Source organism: Caloenas nicobarica, chromosome 2 (assembly GCF_036013445.1).
Source record: "Caloenas nicobarica isolate bCalNic1 chromosome 2, bCalNic1.hap1, whole genome shotgun sequence".
In the NCBI taxonomy this organism is placed as follows: Eukaryota; Metazoa; Chordata; class Aves; order Columbiformes; family Columbidae; genus Caloenas; species Caloenas nicobarica.
The window spans coordinates 111701931-111725440 of NC_088246.1; the positions used below are offsets into that span (position 1 = coordinate 111701931).

Sequence of the window (23510 nt, forward strand, 5' to 3'; positions counted from 1 at the left end):
TTATTTCATTTGAGACATAGTGTCGATACAGACCGCAATGGCATTTGAAATACACTTTCTAATTTTAGCCTTACAAATATGAATTATTATGTAATGTTCAGCAGGGCTATACTGTCATTATAGCTATGCTGGCTTTCCTGATAAAACTTTCCTCAAAATCTCTCTTGCCTTGGAAAAATACAAGTAAACAAAACTGTGGATGAACTTCCAGTGAGGTTGATTCCCTCTCAGTACAGGGTGTTCCAAAGAGATGGACCCGACTTCAAAGTGAAGTGATTTCAAATTGGGTCCATCTTTTTGAAACACCCTGCATCTTAAGCCAGCAGGCGCCCAAGCAAGGGAGCCTGAGGCTACGGCTAATCTTATGTGAGGTATGGAAAAAACCTCCCTCTCAGTTTTAAACCTTATTTTAACTGATTCCTCCATGATAGAAGATCAGAGATGCTGCAGAGCGGAGTTACTTGTTTCCAGAGGCAGCAATTAACTCCCGGTCAGGTAAGAAAGAACACCATTTTGTAAGCAAGAATTCTACCAGAACTTAATTCGCAAACAAATAAAAAATGTTATTTCTCCTAACACCAGTTTTAACCCAGGCTTCAGAATATTTCAGTTGTAGCCAGTCCATCATCTTTTTTTTTGGCCCTTTGCAAAATGCAAAAAAAGAGAACAGTATGCAGCGACACTGTTCCACAGTAAGTCACCTCAGCTACACTCAAGTGGGTTAATCAGGACTGAGCTATGAATTTAAAATGTGTTTTTCATGATTTCCTCACCTTAGAAGGATTGTCAATAAGAAATAGATCTGACTGAATCTTGTTAGCTTGACATTTCAGGAAAATGCTGCTTATAAAGCAAGCTGAAATGCTTTATTAGGACAAATCCTGCTCAGTGCAGCTACTGGCAATATAGAAGCTTTCTACTGTATCCTTCATTCAGGAAAAACACAGCCTTCTCTCATTATCAGCCAAGGGACAGCACAGTGAATAGTAATTGGCTGATTTTCAAGCACAAACTAAATCCTACCTGCTTCGAGCCAGCCAGTCAGCAAGCCCTGCTGCCTGCACATCACTATGTGTGAAAATTGGCTTTCAGAAAATGAAATTTTCGAAGTGCTTTCAAGTCCCATTAGCTTTCAACGAGGCTTAGATTACTAAGTGACTGCGGTACATGGAGAAATTTTATCTATAGCTCCCATGAGACTGACCAGCGCTTTGGCTGGCTTTCTGTACCACCTCCTCCTGCATTTAGGGGAGTCAGCACTAGACCTTTCACAGGATGAAGGAAAGGAGATTGACCTGTAAATTCTCCATCTCTTTCTAAATGTAAAAAGAACATAAAAACATTTGGCCTGTAACATGCTGTCTACAATGTACAGTAGTGACAAGCCACAGTCCTTTTACGAAATATGTGTAAGTGTCTCAGAGCTAGCTAAAATAAAAAAATCCTCCATTCTAAATTGCCAGCTTAATACAGAGATGCTTAAAAATTATAACCTTTGAGTAATGACTAAACTGATTATTTCAAAGCATTTTTTATTTAAAACTGCTCATTTCAGAAAACTAGATAATCATCAGTTTGAAAATATACACATACACATCAACTATTGGCTAGAGCTGGATCATTTCTCTTGCTGGCATTTTCTCTGATCCTATTCTGCAGCGACTCTGTGGGTAGTCAGAAAGTTTTATGGGGATGTGGTATTTAATCTCTGGAATATCATATGGCATTTTCTTTTCTTTATTGATATAGATCTAACTGGGCTGGAACAGCACACATCTCTATGCATTATTTTGTCTGCGTTATGGTACCATCCAGAAATCCCAGTCTGGGACTGGAGCTCCACTGTAGCGGGAACTGCATTACATATTAAATGCCCATGAATAAACAAAAGGCGTTCATGCCCCTCACAGTCACAATCCAAAAATACCTTGAGAGACAACAGGATGCAGGGCAGGGTTCAAATGAACTGAACTGGCTTGGTATAATACACAGCATCCACAATATGCCAGCTCCCTAGGCATTTCTGAATCACCTTACCTGTCCCTGCTCCACATTAGTATTTCCACCATGTTCAGAAACAAGCCATTGCTGCACCTCAATGTATTTTGAAGTCTGAGACCAGACTTTATTTGTGCACTCTTGGCAGGTGCTATTTAAGACATTTTTATAACACTACAGCTAATGCTACCAGCTAACTTTCCATCTAATAAAGTGTTACGCACTTATCGGCTGACATTTCTCCACAGTTAAATTTTCAATACTAGCTCAGTTTGTTCTGTATCAACAAAATAAAATGAAAATGTCATACGATTTCCCAAAGAATAAATAGCACGTTCCCATAACACCTTTTGACTACTCACAGAAGTACCACAGGCCGGGAACAGAGGAACAGTCCAGATTTATCCAGTTAGCATGAGATCAGGTGAAGCTGAATGCAATAAAAACTGTGTACATAGTGCTACTGGCCATGTATATGTCATTACGCCATTCAAGAAAGCTGCTTTTTCTCATCTTAACTGCAGGAAATTAAAAAAACCAACAAAATAACGTAGTTGTAGTTTAATGTAGTTCATCCAGTATAATCGAAGAACTCCTCCTTTCATGTAATTTGTTTGCCACACAGCAGGGATGTTAAATGGTCTGTTCCTCTCATTAACATTTTGTCAGGCTGGATAAATCCAGTATCTTTCAAATTTCATGTTACAGGTAGCATTCCTGGGGGTTAGGGATTCTCTAGTGAGGGTTATGTGGGATACCTCAATAAGGCCAGAATCTCGGATTTTTACCTCACGCAGCTTTTAAGAGAGCACTGCTAGGCAATGGCCTGCAGGGAGTTTCCATTTTCTCTGCTGTGAAACAGGAATACATTGAATAACTATAATTTTAAGTTGTGGCCTTGACGTATTTCCCAGTGGAGTGTACTGGCTACAGAGAAACACCGTTGGTCTCTCTCGCCCATGGACTCTCTTGCTCTCCATGCCCTACAGACATTTAATTGTTTAATTACAGTCAAGCATGTCAGCAGAATGATTGGGGACTCATTCGGGAAACTGAGATACAAGTCCAAATTGATTCAGATCGAGTAGCACCATGAGGTCACAGCTCTGACTGAAGGCTTATTCCAGAAGCCTTGAGCCCACGGTTTGAACCTGAACTGCCTTTGTGAAAGCAGTCCAACAGAAAGTTTCCCTTTAGCTGAATCAATGTTTTCCAGTAAGAAATGTGTTTTAGTTCCTGATTTGTGCATTCTTCTCAATAAGGGTGATTTGCATCATGGAAATATGAATACCTATTAATCACTCATTCTAAATAGCCCATCTGAGCTTGGGAAGACTAACAAATATGGAATTTATTTTGTAAAAAACATGCTGCCTGTAACATTTCCAACTCAAAAATCTTAGGTAATTGACTTGTTGGACTGGGTTCTTCATATCAACTTGTAACAAAGAATCAATTTTGATGACAGATGAGAAGTTTAAGATCATTTTATCCCCTTCAGTAGAAGGTTCCTTAGGGAACGGACAAAAGAACCTAATTAGTCTTTCCCATTTCTACTTTCTATTTTCATGTTGAGTCAATCATAAGCATCAGGATGTAATAAAATCATCACTATTCTCTAGCTCAAAAATACGAGTTCATTTTGGCTACTTGTTTCTTGTATTTTTCCCCAAGGACCTTATTGTGAAGGAATGTTGCTCATGCTTGTGAGTAAGATATTCAGATGCTGCATTTTTTAAATGTATGCTGGGAGTTTAAGTGCATTAACACAAACACTTTACCCAAATGAATAAACAAGAAAATTTAGTCTATATTAAAGCAAAAGTAAAAATGCTAGCAAAAGCAAATTTGTCATAATTTAGGTATCTCATGGATGAAACGTATCACTCACAATGTAGTTTTCTATCTCAGGCTGAAGAACTTTGATATATTCATTTCCTTCTCACTCATATAAACAGTCAGAATCAAGCAAATATTAGTCAGATCAAAATACACGTGAAGGTCATTAACAAATGTGTATTGGATATTTTTCCTTTTAAGATAATTATGTTAAAAATTAAATCTGCATGACAACAAATTCTCTCAGCACTATTATTTAATGTTATTTTTGGGATCACATTGGTTATTTTCAGCAATTCAAGTAGGAAAGGGCAACGCTAACATTTTAATTCTATTTTTTATTATATTTTACAGAGACTGCGGTATTTGATGTACGCTGTAAACAAGGAAAGCCATTCTAACATGTGGAGTGTATTTGTGTTTAGTGCAGACTCAGAAACATGAGCATGCTTGCAAAAGAATGAGATTTAGCAGCAGCAGAGGGAATGTCTGCAAAGTCTACATCTGAATATGCAACTGCACGGAAGAATACAGATGGATGGGGAAAGAAATTAATCTGATAAGCTTGTATCTTATTTTTTTTCAAAAGCCGTGCTTCAAAATCACCCAGACTGTCATATGCATTGGTGGCCATATCAATATAGAGATTTCGGTTGCCACCAAAGGATATAGAATAGAGAAAAGATGACAGGTTTCAAAGATTTGGATATAGAGACAAGACAAAAATGAGCTGCCTTATTTGTTTCTTGATACATTTGTTTTTTTCTGTTTGTAAATTTGCTACACTTTTTTTTTTTTTCCCCTCAGCAAATGAGAAGACGAAAAGCCTTCTTACACCTGCTGCCAAGCTTCCTCCAGGCTGCTGAAGACCAGCTGGAAAATAAACTTCAGAGAATAAAAGATGCTTTGACTACATGATTTTCCTGACAAACTGCACTTCTCTGCTCCTTCTGCTTTAGCATTAGGTTTCACAGATTGACAAGCATCTTAACAGTACTCTGTCAAGTGTGCAAGGTACCTTCCCCATCAAGTCCAATTTACAGCTGATTCTTTATCGAGGATAGAAATCCTATCGTCAAACACCAGCTTTTCATAATTCATATTCCCCAAAAATACAATGTGAGGTGCATTTGTAAGGTTGATGTTGTATACATCATCCTGGGACAGAAGATGGATTCTAGTGGATAATCTAGGTAATTAGGAGTCTAAGAAGCAAATACACTAATACGTGACCTCCATAATGCTCTTTTCGGAAAGTGTGTTTGGTTCATAAGGACAGTTTGCTCAGCTCTTGAGTTTCAGGAAGATCATAATTTCCTTGTTTGCAGGACATATTTTATAGTCACGTTTTAAAAGACGACAAATATATACTTTTCATACAATCTTCTATTTTCTATAATACAATCTTGAATAATTTAGTTTTGCCTGATTCACTTCTTTATCTACTTCATTACTGTAGTATCTCATTTCTCTTACTTCTTAATTCTGATATGTAAAGTGTGTTGTAGTTTTTCTAGACTGACTTCACAAGAGAGAAATCAAACCAGTATCTTGTCTTTGTGACAGAGATCTATCTATATATCCTCTGAAGACCTTTATGTCTCCTCTCCTGCTGCTCAATCTTTGCGAGGGAGAGAATAGGATTGCTTTTTCTTCCCCTGTGGCTTCGACATTGGTCTAGAGAAAAATCATCAGCTTCTCGAACTGTTGTTTCACAAGTCACATGAACAAGCAAGTGAAAGAACAGCCTGCATTGAATGAGGGAATTTATATTCTACAAATAAATATTAAATCATTACTCAATATTGTTTCTAGAGTTTGTCTGTACTTTCAAAGGATTTCCAAAGGTTTATGAAAGGCAGGCATGTATTTTATGCAAAAGGTAGCCACACATGTGAAGAACATAAGTGGCTCTACCTCGTAATGGATCTATCAGCAGTTCTAACACAGTTATCACTAAAATCTCCTATTATAAACAAAGAGGCAGAGGGAAACTCTCGTATTCTCATGTGCCATAATGTGGCAACCTTTGAAAAGTGTTGACTTTGAGAGTTACCAAGTTTTATTACACACTGTCTCTTTTTGTCCCCAACACTAGTAAAAGTACCAACTTTTTAAAAGATGCTCAAATGTCACAATTGTTGTCATCAGCCTTCAGTGGGAAATGGTAGTAAGAGAGCTCTGGTTAATCTGCCATATGGCTTCACAACATAACCTGGAGATACCATTTCCATATCTAAAGGGTCTATTAGTTCTGTATGCTTTTGGGTGTAGTGAAAAAAATAACTTCTTTGACATTTGTCTCCACTATTGCGAAACAGGTGAAGGACAGGTTTCAGAAAGCCTCACCTATTCAACGTAGTGCTTAGGAATAGGTTGATCTCTTTCACTGAAGACAGATGGCTTCAATCACCTTTTAACATTTTGATGATCAAGAAGTAAAGAATAGCATCAAACACAGTTGAATCTTCAAGATTAACACATGGGTATAGAATTCAATCACTTCAAATACATATCAGGAAATCAGACTGAATACCCTACATCCTGCAAAATGACAGCATATATAAAGCTGAAAAATTGTGTAGCACTATCTTGCTTCGTTGTTTTTCAATTCTCCCTGAAGTAATTTCAAATGTTAATTTTCATTTGGAGGCTAAAACCATGGCAGCAAAAGTTTCTTTGTAAAGATATGTGTGGAGCTTCCACACTGCTGTAGTTCTGACAACTTTCTGCAACATAAAACCAAAAAATATTCCAAGGAAGTTAAGAATATTATCATTCAAAGCAATATTTCTGCTTCAGATGCCTCAAAGGGAACTTTCAGTTTGAAAGAAAATGTATTTTTGTTTTTGAAAGCCCTTATTAAAATGTTCGCACAACATATACAGTTGTGTGCAGAAAAAAGACACATATTTTGCAGAAAAGAAAAGGAATATGAAAGGGGTTATTACTGTGGCAGGTTTATGCTACTGTAGTGAAGACTATAAACATTTCCACTGTAAATATTTATTTTCAGAAGTTTATAAATCATACCTAAAAAACTTCTCCTCACTGAAACTTGACTTGATGTCTGTCTCCATAATCAGCAATACAAAAAGTGAAACAATTTAGCATCTGCTTTACAATTGGATAAGACAAAAAAGAGGCTGAAATACTACACGAGGCTATTATATCGAGAGCTGCTTTATTTTCAAGAGTAACTTTTTACAGTCATTAAGATGTGCTCTGAAGCAGTTCCACAAAAAATCTAACATCAGGTTCCTCTGCAAGCTGCAGCAAGCAGAGACAATCTGACTTGTGAGGAATATTCAAAAGTCAGAGATGCACAAACGAATGTACTTCATATATAAAGACATGCAGCTTGCATGTGAGTATCTGCTGTTTCACACATGATTGATCTGCTTGAAAATCAGCCCTGGTGGAAATGGCAATGAGCGATGCTGTAGAACTATATTGACATTTGTTTGTCACTCATAATTTACAGTTGCTGGTGAAGTGGTGGAGGAAGCATTATAAAACCTTTGATAGAGACTTGCTAAAAGAAGCTAAGTCAGCTCAGTTAACTATGTGAACTTCAGAGGACACAGAATAAGTAAATACAAACAAAGATTAATTTTTCCTGCTTAGTAATCAGGGTGAGACATGCAAGATCAACAACAGTCATCCATCAATAAGTTGGGAGTTCTGGTTGACAACAGGTTGACCATGAGTCAACAATGTGTCCTTGTGGCCAAGAAGGCCAATGGTATCCTGGGGTGCATTAAGAGTGTGACCAGCAAGTTGAGGGAGGTTCTCCTCTCCCTCTACTCTGCCCTGGTGAGGCCACATCTGCAGTACTGGGTCCAGTTCTGGGCTCCCCAGTTCAAGAAGGACAAGGAATTACTGGAGGAGTCCAGCGGTGGGCTACGAAGATGATTAGGGGCCTAGGGCATCTTTCTTATGAAGAGAGACTGAGAGAGCTGGGTCTGTTCAGCCTGGAGAAGAGAAGGCTGAGAGGGATCTCATCAATGTTTATAAATATCTCAAGGGTGGATGTCAAGAGGATGGGACCAGACTCCTTTCAGTGGTGCCCAAGGACAGGATGAGGGGCAATGGGCACAGACTGAAGCACAGGAGGTTCTATCTGAATATAAGGAGAAACTTCTTTACTTTGAGGGTGCCAGAGCACTGGAACAGGCTACCCAGAGAGGTTGTGGAGTCTCCTTCTCTGGAGACATTCAAAACCTGCCTGGACACATTCCTGTGTGATCTGCTCTGGGTGAACCTGCTTTAGCAAGTGAGTTGGACTAGATGATCTCTAGAGGACCCTTCCAACCCCAACCATTCTGTGATTCTGTAATAAGAACATCGAGCAGTATATGTGAGAATAAGTACCATATAGATATTCAACCTGATGCTGTCACTAAAGGACCTGGTTAAAAATCTTTGAGTGCCTAACTCCTGGAAAAGAAAAGCTAGCTGCCAGCAAATTGAACAGTTCATACAAGAGCTCGATATTCTGCTATAAAAGAGTTTTAAGTAATTATATCTACGAGAACAAGGGATATATAAAACAAAGTCACAAGTTTCAAGTTGCACCAGCTTGCTGGTTCTGCATGATCCAGTACATCAGCTTGTGACAAGAGATTCTTTTTAGTCACAGTGACTCAGGTGCAGATCCCATCTGTTGACGCCAATTACAGCAGATCACCAAAAGTCTTTATTAGCTGTAAATTTAGTCTACCATTCACATTATACTTAGCACATAAAGGAAAAATGATGTTAATTTTAAAATTGAAATTGCACACTCTGAAAGTATTGCCCTTAAAATGGAAGTAAAACCTTTTCTGATTATTAGTTGAGAAAGCCTTCATTAGGTCTCTTAAAAAAAATTTCTCCCTGTAATTCAAATTAACAGCAGGATGCTATGAATGCCGAAGTGGAAAAATACCAGTCTGTATGTCAAACTCTGGTTAGTATGGAAGACACTAACACTTTAATAAAGAGGTGATTATGCAACTCCCAGCTCTGTTAAAAGCAGATCGGTAGTCTATTACAAACTGATTAAATTTGCCACTTTTTCACTTCAAACAATTATATTTGCTCATTAACACTTGATATCTTGAATGCAGCTTAAGAAGAACATAGGAAAATTAAATATCAATCATTCTAACTCCTCAGAGATTTAAAACTGACTCATGTAATGATATTTTCCTTCAAAGAACAATAGGCATGTGCACCTGTGAAAGTTGCGGCGGAGGAGAAAAGGGAGAATGAGGGAAGTTATTTTAAGACTGATGTAAAGTAGGCATCAAGGGAATTAAATATGCAGCTTAACTGTTGTGCTGCACTGATGTGTTTATACATATCTATATGAAAATGTGTTCTAAAACAGAGCATGAACATCGTTGGCTATACTGCAAGCTGTGGCTCTTGACAGGCTTCCTAGGAGGGAAGACACACAGAGGTATCGTCTGAAATGTGAACCAAATGTTTCTCCTTTCATAGCTAACACAGAGCCTTAAAGGAGTTTTAGAGATTATTCCCAGTTAATTTATCACTTTTGCAGAGGACAGAGATTGCATCTTACTGGAAGTGTTTCTATCGTGCCAAGGCTTTGTCAGAAAGCAGGATACGGGAGAATAACACTAACTAGCCTTTACACAGCTGTATCTATCAGGACATTGCAGAGAACTATAAAAAGCAGATGAGTATTTTTGATCCTATTCTGCAGATCGGAAAGCCGAGATAGAGGAAGGAAAAGAAACTTTCTCATGATTCTTCATCAGGCCAGGGACAGAGCCAGAGAGTACATAAACCTCTTGAGATCAGTGCTCTTCATTCCTCTGAAATGGAGATACAAATCTGTTTCCCAACTGGCCTTAAGAAATAAGTTGTTAAAGATGTAATCTACCAAAAACCTCGCAGCCAGATTATTTTGAACTTGCTTTAAATTGTATTCCCATTTTAAAATGAATGTTGTATTCTTCAGAGTCAGTTTCTCACTCATTGCACTGTGGGAGGGGTTAGGCATCCCTGTGTGCACTTAGCTGTACCTATACCTGCCCCACAGAATGACAGCTGAAACTGTCATATATCCCTTCCATTTTGGAAGAAGACTTGTTTCTAATCCTCTTATTCTCCTTCTTGACTAGGTATTATACTTCTTGACATCATATCAGGAAAAAAGTGTGGCAAAGAAACAGTTGGGACTTGCTGGTGGATCTGGTACATAGACTTTCAGTACATTATTAATACACTATTACATACTTGGCTTTAAAAGCTGAAAGCACAAAAACCTCAAGCTTGGTATTTGCTATTCAAGTATTATGGTGAGTGCTAAAGTCACATTTAAACTTCTTCAGATAGGGATCTTGTATGTTTGCCAGAAAGCCTGGGAGATCTTCCGGTGAACCTCCTGAAAACAACTGTATTACAAACTGCAAGTAAAATGCCAACTGTGTAGGTTTTCATTTTAGGATTCAATTAAAGGTAAAAACCAATGGCGTCATCAGCTACAGGTTAAATAAAACAATCCATTTGTTCTCAGAAGAGGAGGGTGTAATAGCCCAAAGGGAATTAACCAAATTCTTGCACTTTTGTCCTAATTTTCCTATCTGGTTCATCTGTAGGAAGCCCATGGATGGAGGGATGTTGTGGGTGGGTAATAGAAGTGGAAGAAGAAGCACATTTAAATGGTTCATATTCTAAGACCCAATGGAACGGCAGGAAGATGTCCCAGGGCGGGTTTAGGCTGGACATCATGAAAAGGTTCTTCACCCAGAGGGTGGTGGAGCACTGGAACAGGCTCCCCAGGGGACGCAGTCATGGCTCCAAGCCTGAGAGTTCAAGAAGCAATTGGACAATACCCTCAGACACATGGTGTGAACTGTGGAGTTGTCATTGGCAGGGACAGGAGTTGGACTCGATGATCCTTGTGCGTCCCTTCCAACTCAGGACATTCTATGATAAAATCACAAATTCTAATTCTGGTCTAAAAGTGTAATATTGACAGTAGTGAGGCAGTTCCAGAAATGAGATCTGCATCCTGCCTCACTGTCATCTGACACAAAGTAGCACCTCATTTGGGAGTGTTGACAGCTGAAGTACAGAAAGGCCGAGATACGAAACTTGCCCCGGTAGGGTCGGGTACTGGAGGCTGCAGACTCTGGGTTACTTTGGGGGCAACTGAAACCACAGTAAAACTTACTTGAAATGGCCAACTTTTTCTCTGCTTTGATAAAAAAGTCATTAAAAAGTATGTATGACCTCTAAACACAACGCGTGGTAAGATTATTCTGAGCATATTATTCTCAGTACTCCAGCTGGCTCTCTTAAAAGGCTGGGGATGTGTATGTGGGTTTAGCTCAACTTCTCAAGATCCACAGGCAAATCCAAGAAGCCCTGTCACAGAACACATATTACAGAGAAGATTCCCTCTGAGCAGTGGAGTAGCAATCAAATTTTCACATGTCAGCTATCCAAACGTAGCCAGGAGACTGGCATATTGTTCAATATTATGGCAAGCGGTCACAGAAGACTCATCTTTCCCAGCCATTCCATCTCTGAACTTGAGTAAAAAATAAAAAAGAGCCGCACCAGAATGGGCAAATTATGCCTTTGAAGACAGTACAAATTTAAAATTCATCTGTATATTGATAAAGGAATAGGTTCTTGTTCGCAGGTAAGCTTTTAAAAGACAGCCTGTAAAATTCTCTCTAGATCCTTTTAGAGAATCCCTCTGCAACTGTAATGTGGTTTTGGGTCCTCTCCCAGAACTTGCCAATGGAAGTGTTTTGCAGTTTAAGGACCTGAAGCCTAGCTAGCATTGAATAATAAGAGAATGTACACTTTCAGGACACTGTTGTGTCTCTGAAAAGTTTACTGAGTATTTCTACCATGACTTATTACTTTTTTCATGAGTAGCAACATGTTGAGTAACTTCTGCTAAAAAAGAGGTGTTCTGCTTTTCTGCCCAAATCTTGTCTGAACATAAAGGTAAAAGACTGCTTGCTTGACATATCTGAAACTTAGATAATAACAATTCAATTTGCTCACTTTTACCTAAGTGATTAAGCCTATTTTGTCCTGGATATTGACTGTGGCAAAAACACATATCAGAGAGTATAAACTGTAATCCAAGTATGAAAACCTCCTAGCTTCACATAACCAAAAAGAAAGGGTGATAAACTTACCTTGTGTAGCAATGTAGTGATTTGGTCTGTGATACCCCTGAAATAAATTGAAAAAAAAAATTAAAGCAATATGCACCTGTTATCACGAGTGAAACTTCATTTAGAGCAGTATTTGGTAAAAATCACAACAATAAATATAGCACATTAGATGCAAAAGTTCTTCCTAGTGGGGGAAGGGCAAGGAAGAAGTCGAACGAGAAACAAATGTTTGCTGCAAGATACTTAAGTTGCAGCCTTGTCCATTAGGGGACCGAAGTAATACATTCCTACAGTCCCTTGTTGGCTCTGCTGAAAATGAACAGCATGAAATCCTCTCCAGCACTTGCACCTAATGGCATCAGATGCTCAGGGAGGCTGAGATCTACCTCCAAGCTATTGCTATTGAGTGCAAAGCCTGCCCCTTTTTTAACAGCTAAAGAATGCTAGATTTGCATTCAGCCTGGGGAAGGGTGGGGGGATGTTCACTCTGTCTGCTGTGATTTATTTCTGAACAGTAAAAAGGAGAGTAAATTCTTTCAGTAAATGGTTTGGTATGAACACACTCATTCCCTTCTAAATAGGAAGAACCTAAAACAATTCTATGTTTCTCTGATGACAAGAGTAACTTAATCACAAGCTAGCCGTGCAATGAAGAATACACAGTGGATTCTTTGCAACATTGAATAGGTTGCAAATAGGGAATGATAGCATTTTTATAGTACTTGAGTTTCTGATGTGATGAGAGTGTCACCAAAGGTTTAGATCATGCACTAGCATGTCGGTAAATTCAGTTGTACCAGTCATCATCTTTTAATAATGGTTATGATGCGTTGTCAGTCATCAACAGGAAGAACTTAAAGCTTTAGCTTGCATGCTGTTGCAATTTCTTTGTAAAAGAGCAAGGGGCATGGCAGTGATACCAGGTGGGAACTCAAACCAACTGAAGATACCTTGAATATTACAGAACAAATAACATGAATTACAGAATTGTTTCCTTTGCATGCCATTGAAGCAAGATATGGAAGTATATGAACTGAGAACTGTTCAGATAGCTACAAAGTTGATTTTTTTTGCTATGTGTTATCTAGTATCCCTAGTGGCTGGGATCTAAGAATTCAGTTTCCCAGCGAAAAAACACATGGGAAAAAATACAGCATAACCATTGCCCCTCTCTCTTTTATCCAAGAAAATTTCATAGTGTCTGTAACAGTGCCATTCCCTTATTAATATGTTTATTCTGACAACATGACAACTGTACTAATAACTACATGCAAGAGTAAAATTGCAGCTGCTTTTGTAGCAGAAGAACATGCATTTCTAATGGAAACCTGGCTAGCAAGCTTATAAACAAATAATGCTGTGTTTTGTGGTAAAGTGTCTTTAGGAGACGTCTGTAGTCTTCCAAGCTTTGCAATCTGCTGAGGATGAGGGAGAGAATTTTTTGGTTCTCACTCACTGTTTCTTTTAAGGCTATGTTCTGTCCATCCTCTTGTACTTCCACAAGCGAAAAAAAGGTTGCTATGCAGCTATCTTATCAGCATTTTAAATAAGACTGTATGGTCCAAATCCTTATTCCTCACATCTTTTAATATTTTAGAGTCAGATCCAAATCTGAGACAAGAACTAGTAGTGTAAAATGACACAACAACCCTCAATGTTGGAGAAGGTGTGAAAGTGAATTCAAATCTAGGTCCCCAGTGTGAACTCTCTCTTTGCTTTGATGACAGATTACTCCCTTCAGAGTTTAGTGAGCTGCCTAAGTAAATATATTTCCCTGAGTGCTTTTACCTCCGGATGACTGTGCTACTCTTTCAAATGACAAGGGACTGAGCAGAAATCTGAGCTTAACTTAATGGTTCTTGACCATGTTAATACACATCAATAGAAGAAGATTCCTTCAGAAAGTTACAACTTCAGACTTCAGATTGTTACAACCGAAGTACCTGTTTTTCTTGTAAAGCTCTAGTTCCTCCATACTCCAAGAAAAACATCTGTTATGTTCCTATTCCATACTGATGATTGAATTTGAACTGAAACTGTGACACTATTTTCCATAGATGCCACTGCTGAGCAAGAGATCTTTACCAGACACGGTTTCTTACGAAGCAATACTTGTTTTACTTAGCCTGACATCTAGCACTCCATGTAAACAATAAAATTATTATCTTTGCTATCCATAGATTTCTGGCTTTAGATAGTATTGACTTCATAATGATTTTCAATTCTACTTTTCATTCTTTCAACCAAAAACACCTTGTCTCTTAAAGAATTTATTCTAATGTAAAACATTAAGTTAACATGATGCAGAATGAACAAAGAAGCCACCTTCAATAATTAAACAGCCTACATATTTAATGAAATGTCTTGCTTGCATTAGAAGTACTGGTTAACAGCTGTGGAATATACTTTGAAGGCGACTTAAAAGTGCAGAGATGACAAGAGATTGCAAATCTCTGCATTAGGCATTACAGAGTTTTGTCACATTAATATGCAAACAGCTTTCTTTTAAATGTGGAATGATGCCAAGCTGCTGACAGAAAGTGAAAATAACATTTTGTTAGCCCATATAAGCACCAGCAGGCAAAGTAGCCATACAGCGTTGCTGGCAAGGTTTCAGTCTAATGGCAGTTGGAGGAAATGACTCCTTTCATTTGCTTATTGACAAAACCTTTGAGGCTTTTTTTTCCCCTTCAGTGTACACCTAGCTTCCAAAGACAGTACTTTCCAAGTATGTTTAACAGCTGATACTAGCTGTGATATCTATTACAAATTCAATTACGAATAACGTGAAAATAATAAGGGCTGCCTCTTTGACTGAACACAATGTTAAGTTTGTTGACTACATCAGTATACGCACATCAATATAATTTCCATTGATGTAATCGGAACTTGTTTCTCCTTCAATAGGCTGCAATCTCACTCGAGAATGATCGTCTGAAATGGGAACAAAGGAGAGAAAAAAAAGTAATTAAAGACACATTCAGGAACAAAGCCTTCATCAAAATACTACTTTCAAGTCAAACTAAAGCCTCAGCATTTGCAAGTTCATGCTTGTTTTGTTGTTCACGAAAACATTGTATCTACATTTAATCATCGTATCTATCGCTCATTCATAAGGCTTTCCAAATCCCCTCTGACTTTCAGTCTGTCTTAAATATTTCTAATATGATATCCATTGCAAATATGTTTTTTTGCCTTGAACCACCCCCCGCCTTTGTCAATAAAATAAATAACATAAAGTTCTCAAAGGTTTAGTGATTTGGAAATGCTTCTGCCAGTACTCAAAATAAGCTGAAGTCGTTCTACAAGACATACTGCAACCTCACAGTTTCTGAAGGAAACTCATTATGTTTTCAGTAAGGGAGAAAGCAAAATAATGACAAAATCCAAGCAGTGAAATAATGGCTTTGTCACTGAATTTTGCTTCACTGTGGCCATCTATATCTATCCAGGAGTATGGAAAAACTTCTCTGTTTTCCAAATTCCAATCCATCATGGAATGAATTTGTTTCTTGTCAGATGCCTCATTTTCTTTATGACACCACAGCAGTGATTGCAAAGCTCTAGAGGCTAGATATCCCCTCAAAAAAGAACCTTCCGTATGCTGGCAGAGCTGCTGCTTCTTTGAGACTTCATATACTCCTCTTGATTCTCTTGGTTCAAAAGCAACAAAACACAGTGTCTTTTCCAGAATGCTGTACAAGTTGTTGATAAAATAATTGGAGGGTACGATCTCAAGCATAGAGAGGTGGTAAACAGCCACTTTACTGCTGCTTTGTTAACAAGTTACTCTTGCTAATTAGATACCTGTGTATTATTGTTATTTAATGCTGCTTGCTAGCTGAGTTAATGTTATTTGCAGCTGATGACAAACCTTCAAGACGGTCATTATTTGTTGTAAATTTAAATAAGCATTAGAACACTTGAAACTTGCCACCCATGCTCTGGATATTTTTTTTTTCAACTTTAAAAATCCTAAAAGATAACAAATGAAAGAACATGAAAAGGCTAAAAACCCCAACTTCATCATAAGCAGCATAATATTGCCCACACTATGGAGGAGGAAGGAGAGGACAAGTGGTTCTTAAAATAATATTGCTTTAGAATTACAAGTCAAGATATTTTCAAATGGCTGAGTAGGAAAGGAATAGGCAAATTCTTTATTTCATCCACTTTTATATCCTCTTCTGGGCCCCTCAGTTCAAGAAGGACAGGGAACTGCTGCAGAGAGTCCAGCGTAGGGCAACAAAGATGATTAAGGGAGTGGAGCATCTCCCTTATGAGGAAAGGCTGAGGGAGCTGGGGCTCTTTAGTTTGGAGGAGACTGAGGGGTGACCTCATTAATGTTTATAAATATATAAAGGGTGTGTGTCACGAGGATGGAGCCAGACTCTTCTCAGTGACAACCAATGATAAGACAAGGAGTAATGGGTTCAAACTGGAACACGAGAGGTTCCACTTAAATTTGAGAAGAAACTTCTTCACAGTGAGGGTGACGGAACACTGGAACAGGCTGCCCAGGGAGGCTGTGGAGTCTCCTTCTCTGGAGACATTCAAACCCCGCCTGGACGCCTTCCTGTGTAACCTCATCTGGTGTTCCTGCTCCGGCAGGGGGATTGGACTTGATGATCTTTTGAGGTCCCTTCCAATCCCTAACATCCTGTGATTCTGTGATTCCGTGATGCTCCAAGTCTCAGGGACTAGAGATCTCAAAGCCTCATTTGCTTTCCTGTGATTCCTTTTGGAGAGAGAAAGGGCACAGCTTTAAACCCAATACACTAAATCAGAATGAATAAAAATTCCAGCTCTAGGTTCCACACAACCCTTGTTTTGCTATTTTCTTGTGATAATTTCACCCAACAGTCTTCAAGAATGAGTTTTCCCAAATATGTTGGAGCAGGTCAACCTTTTCAGCCTCTATATTCGCTTTTCCAAGACTAAAAATCTACAGAGATGTTACTCTCCATTCCATAACCCTACCAAGCTATCCTTATCCAAGTGCTGTGCTATGTTCTGCTTAATGAAGTTATTTATCAGTTTATTCAGAACAGAGGTTCAGCTCATAGGCCCTTAGTTCTAAAGTTCATCTTACTTAAGAAAGATACTAATACTACTACTTTCTAAGCTCCAGACACTGTTGCTGCTTTTACTGTTTTGGGACCTGATCCAACTTCTGGTGAAGTCAGCAGACTCCAGAAGTCAAACATGCTTGGACTTACGGTATGTCTTCATCCACATTTTCATGATTTCCTGCATCAGTGACTTAAAAGCATTCTCACCAGGACAACTCAGGCTAGTAAAGAACTCCACTTTTATATTTCTTGAATTACTTAGGGCAGGATTCAGTTGTCTAAGCATAAGCATCTCATGCCACTTTACATACCCTGAGATATATTGCCTAGCCTTCAGCTGCCACTATGGAATAACAGAAGTCTCTCATGTGTACTGTGTTGCATTTGCTGGTCCTGCACAGATGTCTTAGGTCACCTGAAATGGCACTACATGTTTATGTTTAGGCAAGTGAATTCTGGCTTTGACAACTTGCACACCAATGAGTTCTATATTGAGCAGTGCAAACTTAAATTTCCCACTAAGAAACATCTCAAAATTGTAATTTCCTGCTATTTTTTTAGATTGATTATTCAATTGAATAATATGCAGTGGTATCTTTTCTTTACCTTTCCTGCTATTTTGTTATTTTCTTTATTTACTACAGTCTTTCTTTGCAATAATTCTTGCTTCAGGTTGTGCAAAACTAAATAAGTTATCTCATAACTGTACCTTCATATCATCTTTTTGCCTTTTTTTCTTCTCACATCCTTTCTAGTATTGCATTCTCAGCTAAGTTTCTGGGAATTCTGGAGGTAATGGACTGTTTGATACCCATTTATTTGCAGTAGAGCCAAAGTGATGCTCTTTTTTATTGCTTTGAAAACTCTTGTTAACTCCTTACTGCATGGCAACACTTCTTAATTTGAAAAAATTCTTTAGTCAACAAAAAAGAAATGTCACACTGTGCCTATGCCGGCGCTTATGTCAAGCAGATTTAAGCCTAAGAGGTACATAAGCCATATATTCTTCCAACATGCAGGTTGATTCTTAAATAGTCTCTAGGTTAACTGTCGAGATTTTTAGGGTATTTTTTTCCATTTACTTCAACTGCTTTTGACAATTTTTGTATCTCTAAAATACTCTCTTTTCGAGCTCATTGTTATTTTGATACCCCTCTATTAGGAGATCAAACTTAACTTTGCACTGATCACTTAAGCTTTCAAAATGAGTTACGTTAGAATCCATCCGCCTTTGTAGAAAATGGTAATAGATCATGAATATTAGCATTTTATTCTCGCTCCCCTCACGTTACCTACAACATGTATATGCCAGCCTGCAGACTGCGATCTCTAACAAGCCCCTTGAGCAGCTGGCTGATCAGCACGTCTCTCCAGTGACCCCTTCTTGGGTTGTGCCTTGCTGACTCTTTGCAAGTCAGGCCTTTTATAAATGTCTCACCTGACATCTTTAGCTGCTTTTAAAAGCTGTGATCAATATTCTCTTCTCATTTAGTCAATATTGACTTAGGGAAAAATAAATACAAGACCCCTCCCATTCCAAAATTACCTCAAGGTCTCTCCTGAGAAAAAAACCAATAGATTTTACCAAAATCCATGCATAACCCTACACAATTATGGCAGAAACAGAATTTTTCTGAGGTAAGAAAATATTCATTTAACAGATTCATGCCGGTTTTAGTTCCTAAAGAGAAAACACGAAGCTTTTTGTCCTTAGTAAAGAAGGAGAACACTTTCTGTGGGTGACTGGACTGTGATCAGGTTCAGGTTGTTGATACAGTGGCTCACAAGTTGTAGCCACCTTCATACAGTGGGTAGGGCACACTTGTCGCCAATTAAATGCGCATCACTTGGGTAATGTAAAACATGTTACCATTTTGACAGGCTCCCGCAATGCTGGCTGCTTGGTGCTATTGCTTTAGTTCCCTCAGAGAACAATACTGACTGTGAGCAATAATGTAACAGTAGTATCTTGGGGAAAATTTAAATAAAGAGGATAAATGGATGGAAAAAAATACACTAAATGCTTTAAGAAAAAAATATACATTTAATTATCATCATGTACCCATAGTCAGTGGCATCTGAACCATCATATTTTTAAGTCTTTAAACATAGCATAAAAGGGCAATTTAGTAAAATGCTTTTCAGCTAAAGCAAATTCTTTATACAACTATCTGGGACAAATTTTCAAAAGTGGACCACTAAAATTGTACTCACAAGCCATCATTTATCCGGCAGAAAAATACACAAAATAATTAAACTGTTAACTACCCCATTTGCATACATGTATTTAACAGACAACAAACTGTGGGCAGTTCCAGCCTCTCTTTTGAGCTATGGCCTTTAACTACAATGGATTTTAACTTGTGTTATTTGTGTTTTCACGGCCACATAAATAGGAAGTGTTTTTGGTAACACCTCCATCCAACTCTTTCCCTTTGTTAAATACTGAGGACATTAAAAGTAAATTGAGATCTAAATGATCTGAGTTACATTTGCCCTCTCAGGAAGCCTTCAGTATCACTTGTAATTGCCATTGATTTGTGTATCTAAGATCTTTTACTTGTTTTCCCTTGGCTACGCATCACTTCACTGCTTCAGACATATAGCACTAGCAGTCTTCTGCCTTCTTCAACCAAAGGGTGTCAAAGTATAAGATGATGCCTAACATGCCATTTAAGAGGGGACTGACAACACCAAACCCTGACTAAAAGAGAAGATCTATTGTCATAGGCTTGGATTGGAAATAAAATTTCACAAAGGAAGGATAAACATAAAACATTTTGGTATTCTTATTTATGCCTTCAGTATTTTTACTTAAATGACAATAGTCATCTAATGTATTGCTACATCCTCACAAAACAAGTTTGTTACATATTTAAGATTGCTTGGAGGGAAACAAGCAAAACCACATCTAGCCAACTTACCTTATTTTGCATATGCTGTATCCCATCATGATATTCATATTTCCCTAACAGATTTCACTTCCTTTTTCAGTAAGCAGCAGGGTATGCATCCAAAATACACAGCAGTAATACCACGTCCATTCAAAATGATGTGGCAGATAGACAGCATCTCTTACTTGCCTCTGTCTCCACAAGCATTTGCCGTGGGTTCTCCTTCTGCAGCAAGTGACAGAGCTGTTTTCTCTTTGTAGACTGTTCCAGCCCAGCTGGGCCACAATGATATAAGAGCCTAATCGTACCACCAAGTTAGGAGTTGGTCTCTTGAGACTTGTTATGCAAGCACGACAGAGAGGACCTCCTGAGGTGGTGATTCAGAAGCATTGAGATGGGCTCTGTTTCTGAATCATTTAACTAGAAGAGCTGTCAAGTGCATGTGGTTCATTGATAAGGAAACCTAAGTAGATCTTTGCCTGGACAAGCACCTAGACTAGGTGCTGAAGTTAGGCAGTGTAAATATGCTCCACCTACTCCTTCCATAGGCCCTCTACATGTTCAGACTGTCAGCACTGTTTATTCTTCTATGCTGTCTCATGTACCTAGGGTTATATGTGATTTCTGAACTCCAGCAGTATCATTAACCAATCCCTCCTTAAAGGCCATTGTTAATTTTCATGCTTACAAAACTTCTGGCATGTTGTGACTGCTGCCTATTCCTCTGCTTATGCCTGCTTCATGGTTATCTGTCTGGCTGGTAGACACAGACGCTTCATATCTTAAATTCAGGTTTTAAAGGAACGATCAGGGAAGGGATCATCTCCTACACACACTGAGAACTTACCCTTGAAGTGCAATAAAACCAGTGTGTAAATAATAATATAATTTTACCAAACTTTATATATTTTCCGCCCCCATGTTCACGTGCAGCATCTCTCACCACAGCTTTTTGCAATCTCATAATGACAGATTTAGGGGGCATTCACCAAAGGAAGCTATCATCTCCTCAAGTTCTTTGATTAATAGTAAATCTAATCTTCATCAAGCTTGGCATTTTTAAGTAAAACACAAAGATTCTGCTTTCTTCCTTAGAGCCTGTCCAGCATTATGAGGGTAAGTCAGGATAGCTGTCACTGTTATTGAGGAATACTTAACACAGCGGTATTGTCCACTCCTACAATATCCAGAACCCAATATACCCAATATCAAGGTACTGATGCGATCATGTGTACTCTTCCACTAAGGTGCCAGCAGCAGTTTGGGAGCTGTTAGAGCCAAGTATTGGTTAAAGATGTCATTCTCCATTAGCCAGACATTGATCAGAGGGTGGAAGGTTTACAGAAGGCTAGTTGAGAAAATGCATTAAATCTGACAGATTTCTCAAAAAAAAAAGAGGTAACATCTTCCCTCATTTTTATCTTCCTAATTAGAGAAGGGGAATAGAAGCCTGATGTGAGCATGAGGCTGGTGGTCATTCTTATCCTGTTCTGAAGGCAAGTTAACACAGTGCACAATTATATTGTCAACACTTACATGCAATGATATTCCCATATCTATTTTTCATTCTGTTCTCATCTTTCTTAGCTGAGTCCCACGGTGCAGACTGTCCTTCAAAGAAACTCTAAAAAAGGAAAGAAAGTGACATTAAGAAAAGCATGTAGAAACAGCTACCTTATGGATAAACCAAGGAGAAAGGCAAACAGTACTTGCAGGTGTTATTAGAAGTGTCATTTAACTGGTTCTTTTATTGAGCAAAAATGTGAGTCTCCTGTTTAAATGGTATTTATGCGTAGCTCCAGATGCTATCTAAAATTTCACACGAGATTATTTGTGTAATAGTAAGAAGAATTATTTCACGTGAAGTGCTATTAAACCTTTAAAAAGCTGCATGGTTGCAACACTAAGAGTCCTTCATTTGTGCTACCCAGACTCTCCGCATAGTTCTCATACACACACATGAAGCTGAAGGCACTTCAGCATCAGTGTTGGAATTGCTTCAGGATGAGCGCACTGTACTAACACATTTCAGTTACTTCTTGGCAGATGACCTCATGGATCTAAACATATATAGGCATTTTAAAAAATTTTGATTCAACTAGTATATATGTGTCTCTTTTTTTTTTTTTAAACACACTTTATGATACCACCAAGATGATTATTTTGTCAGAGAATAAAAATAATGTGATTTTGTGAAAGACATAATCTAGTAATCACCCAACTTCTGTGCTGTAGTTAATAAATTTAAGGTAAATAAGAAATTTGAAGGTGCTAAAATATATATGTTTACATTAATAAAACACACAAGCTGCCAAAAGAACAACAAACAAGTTGTTATGTCCTATCTGTCCTGTGCATTCTGTAGTCTAAAAGAGCATTTGCATAATTTCTTAATTTATGCACCATATCTGTAAATCATATAATGTAGATGCATTTTATAATTTCTTATTGAAATATTAATCTTGTGTTAAAAATATTTAGTTGCCAAACAAACCAGTGGAATTCTATCAGGACGATGGCTGGTCTTAACTCACGTTTTTATCTTTTTACTACAATGATCAGTATATTAAACCTTGATTCAAGAGGGACATGAAGGTACATGATTTACTTTTCTAGTAAGAGAAGCCAAAAAATGGCTGAGTTCCAAACTAAACAGGGAATACCTTGGGAAGTTTGTATCTCTCACAAGACCTCAACACATTTTGAGTGGTTTAAACTAGATAATGCTAATTAAATGGACTACCATTAGTGTCCTTTACCCTCATACTTGAAATGTATTGTTGTTCAAATTCCAGTGATTGCCATCAGTAAAGAGCATAAAAGTCAAAATAAGCCCTTGATCTCTTGCTGAAGTCAACAGAACACAGGGGCATTTAGTGTCTAAAATGAGTTTTCTTTTAATAAGTAAGTTCACTAGAGTGCGGGTTTCCAAGTTATGATATGGCAGCTCCTGGGAATACATGGGTTATTTCTAAAAAGTTTGTAAATAATAGCCTAAGAACAACAGAAGCCTTGGCAAAAAGTTTCAATTTGGTTGTCCTTCATCTCTCCACGCTTCCTTAGAAAATTTTTAAATGTTTGCAAATTGAAATTATTCAAACCCACTAATATAAATAAGTTTCACCTTAATCATGGCATACCATCATTTGGTACAGCTCTGAGAAATGCAGATTCCTGCCAGGATAGAGAAGTGGAACCCTGTAAATCCTAAGATGATTTACAGCTTTGTGGCTGTTTGCCAAAAAGGCACCAATCATTATCTGATTATACATTTGCCAACGGCATCTAAAGCAAGCAAGGGCTCCCACTCCAGAGCACTCTCAACTCAGGAAAATAGTTTTGTGATAAACCAGATTGAACTGCATATGGAATTACCCTCCTTGAGCAAAGACCTATGTCTCAATTTTTTGCAAAATTCATGCTTACTCTCAGACAACACTGGATGATGAACAATTAAACATAGTTAAAGGCAAAATAGAGATGAAAATGTTCAGCAACAAGGCTCCAAAGGCAACAGCCCGCCCCCCCTCCCCCATACTAATCATTAATTCGAT

At 38.1% G+C, this 23510-nt stretch overlaps 1 protein-coding gene across 7 annotated transcripts in view; it reads right to left on the reverse strand.

Annotated features, from left to right (window-relative positions):
* The window catches only part of PTPRM (protein tyrosine phosphatase receptor type M), a 472021-nt gene that overhangs the window by 39360 nt on the left and 409151 nt on the right, over positions 1 to 23510 (reverse strand). For all 7 annotated transcript variants that reach the window (XM_065629988.1, XM_065629983.1, XM_065629982.1 and 4 more), the window contains 3 exons: positions 21493 to 21580; positions 14848 to 14924; positions 12012 to 12048 (listed from right to left, as the gene is read on the reverse strand). In XM_065629988.1, coding sequence (XP_065486060.1) covers positions 12012 to 12048; positions 14848 to 14924; positions 21493 to 21580 — 202 coding nt within the window. The remainder of the gene's footprint in view (positions 1 to 12011; positions 12049 to 14847; positions 14925 to 21492; positions 21581 to 23510) is intronic.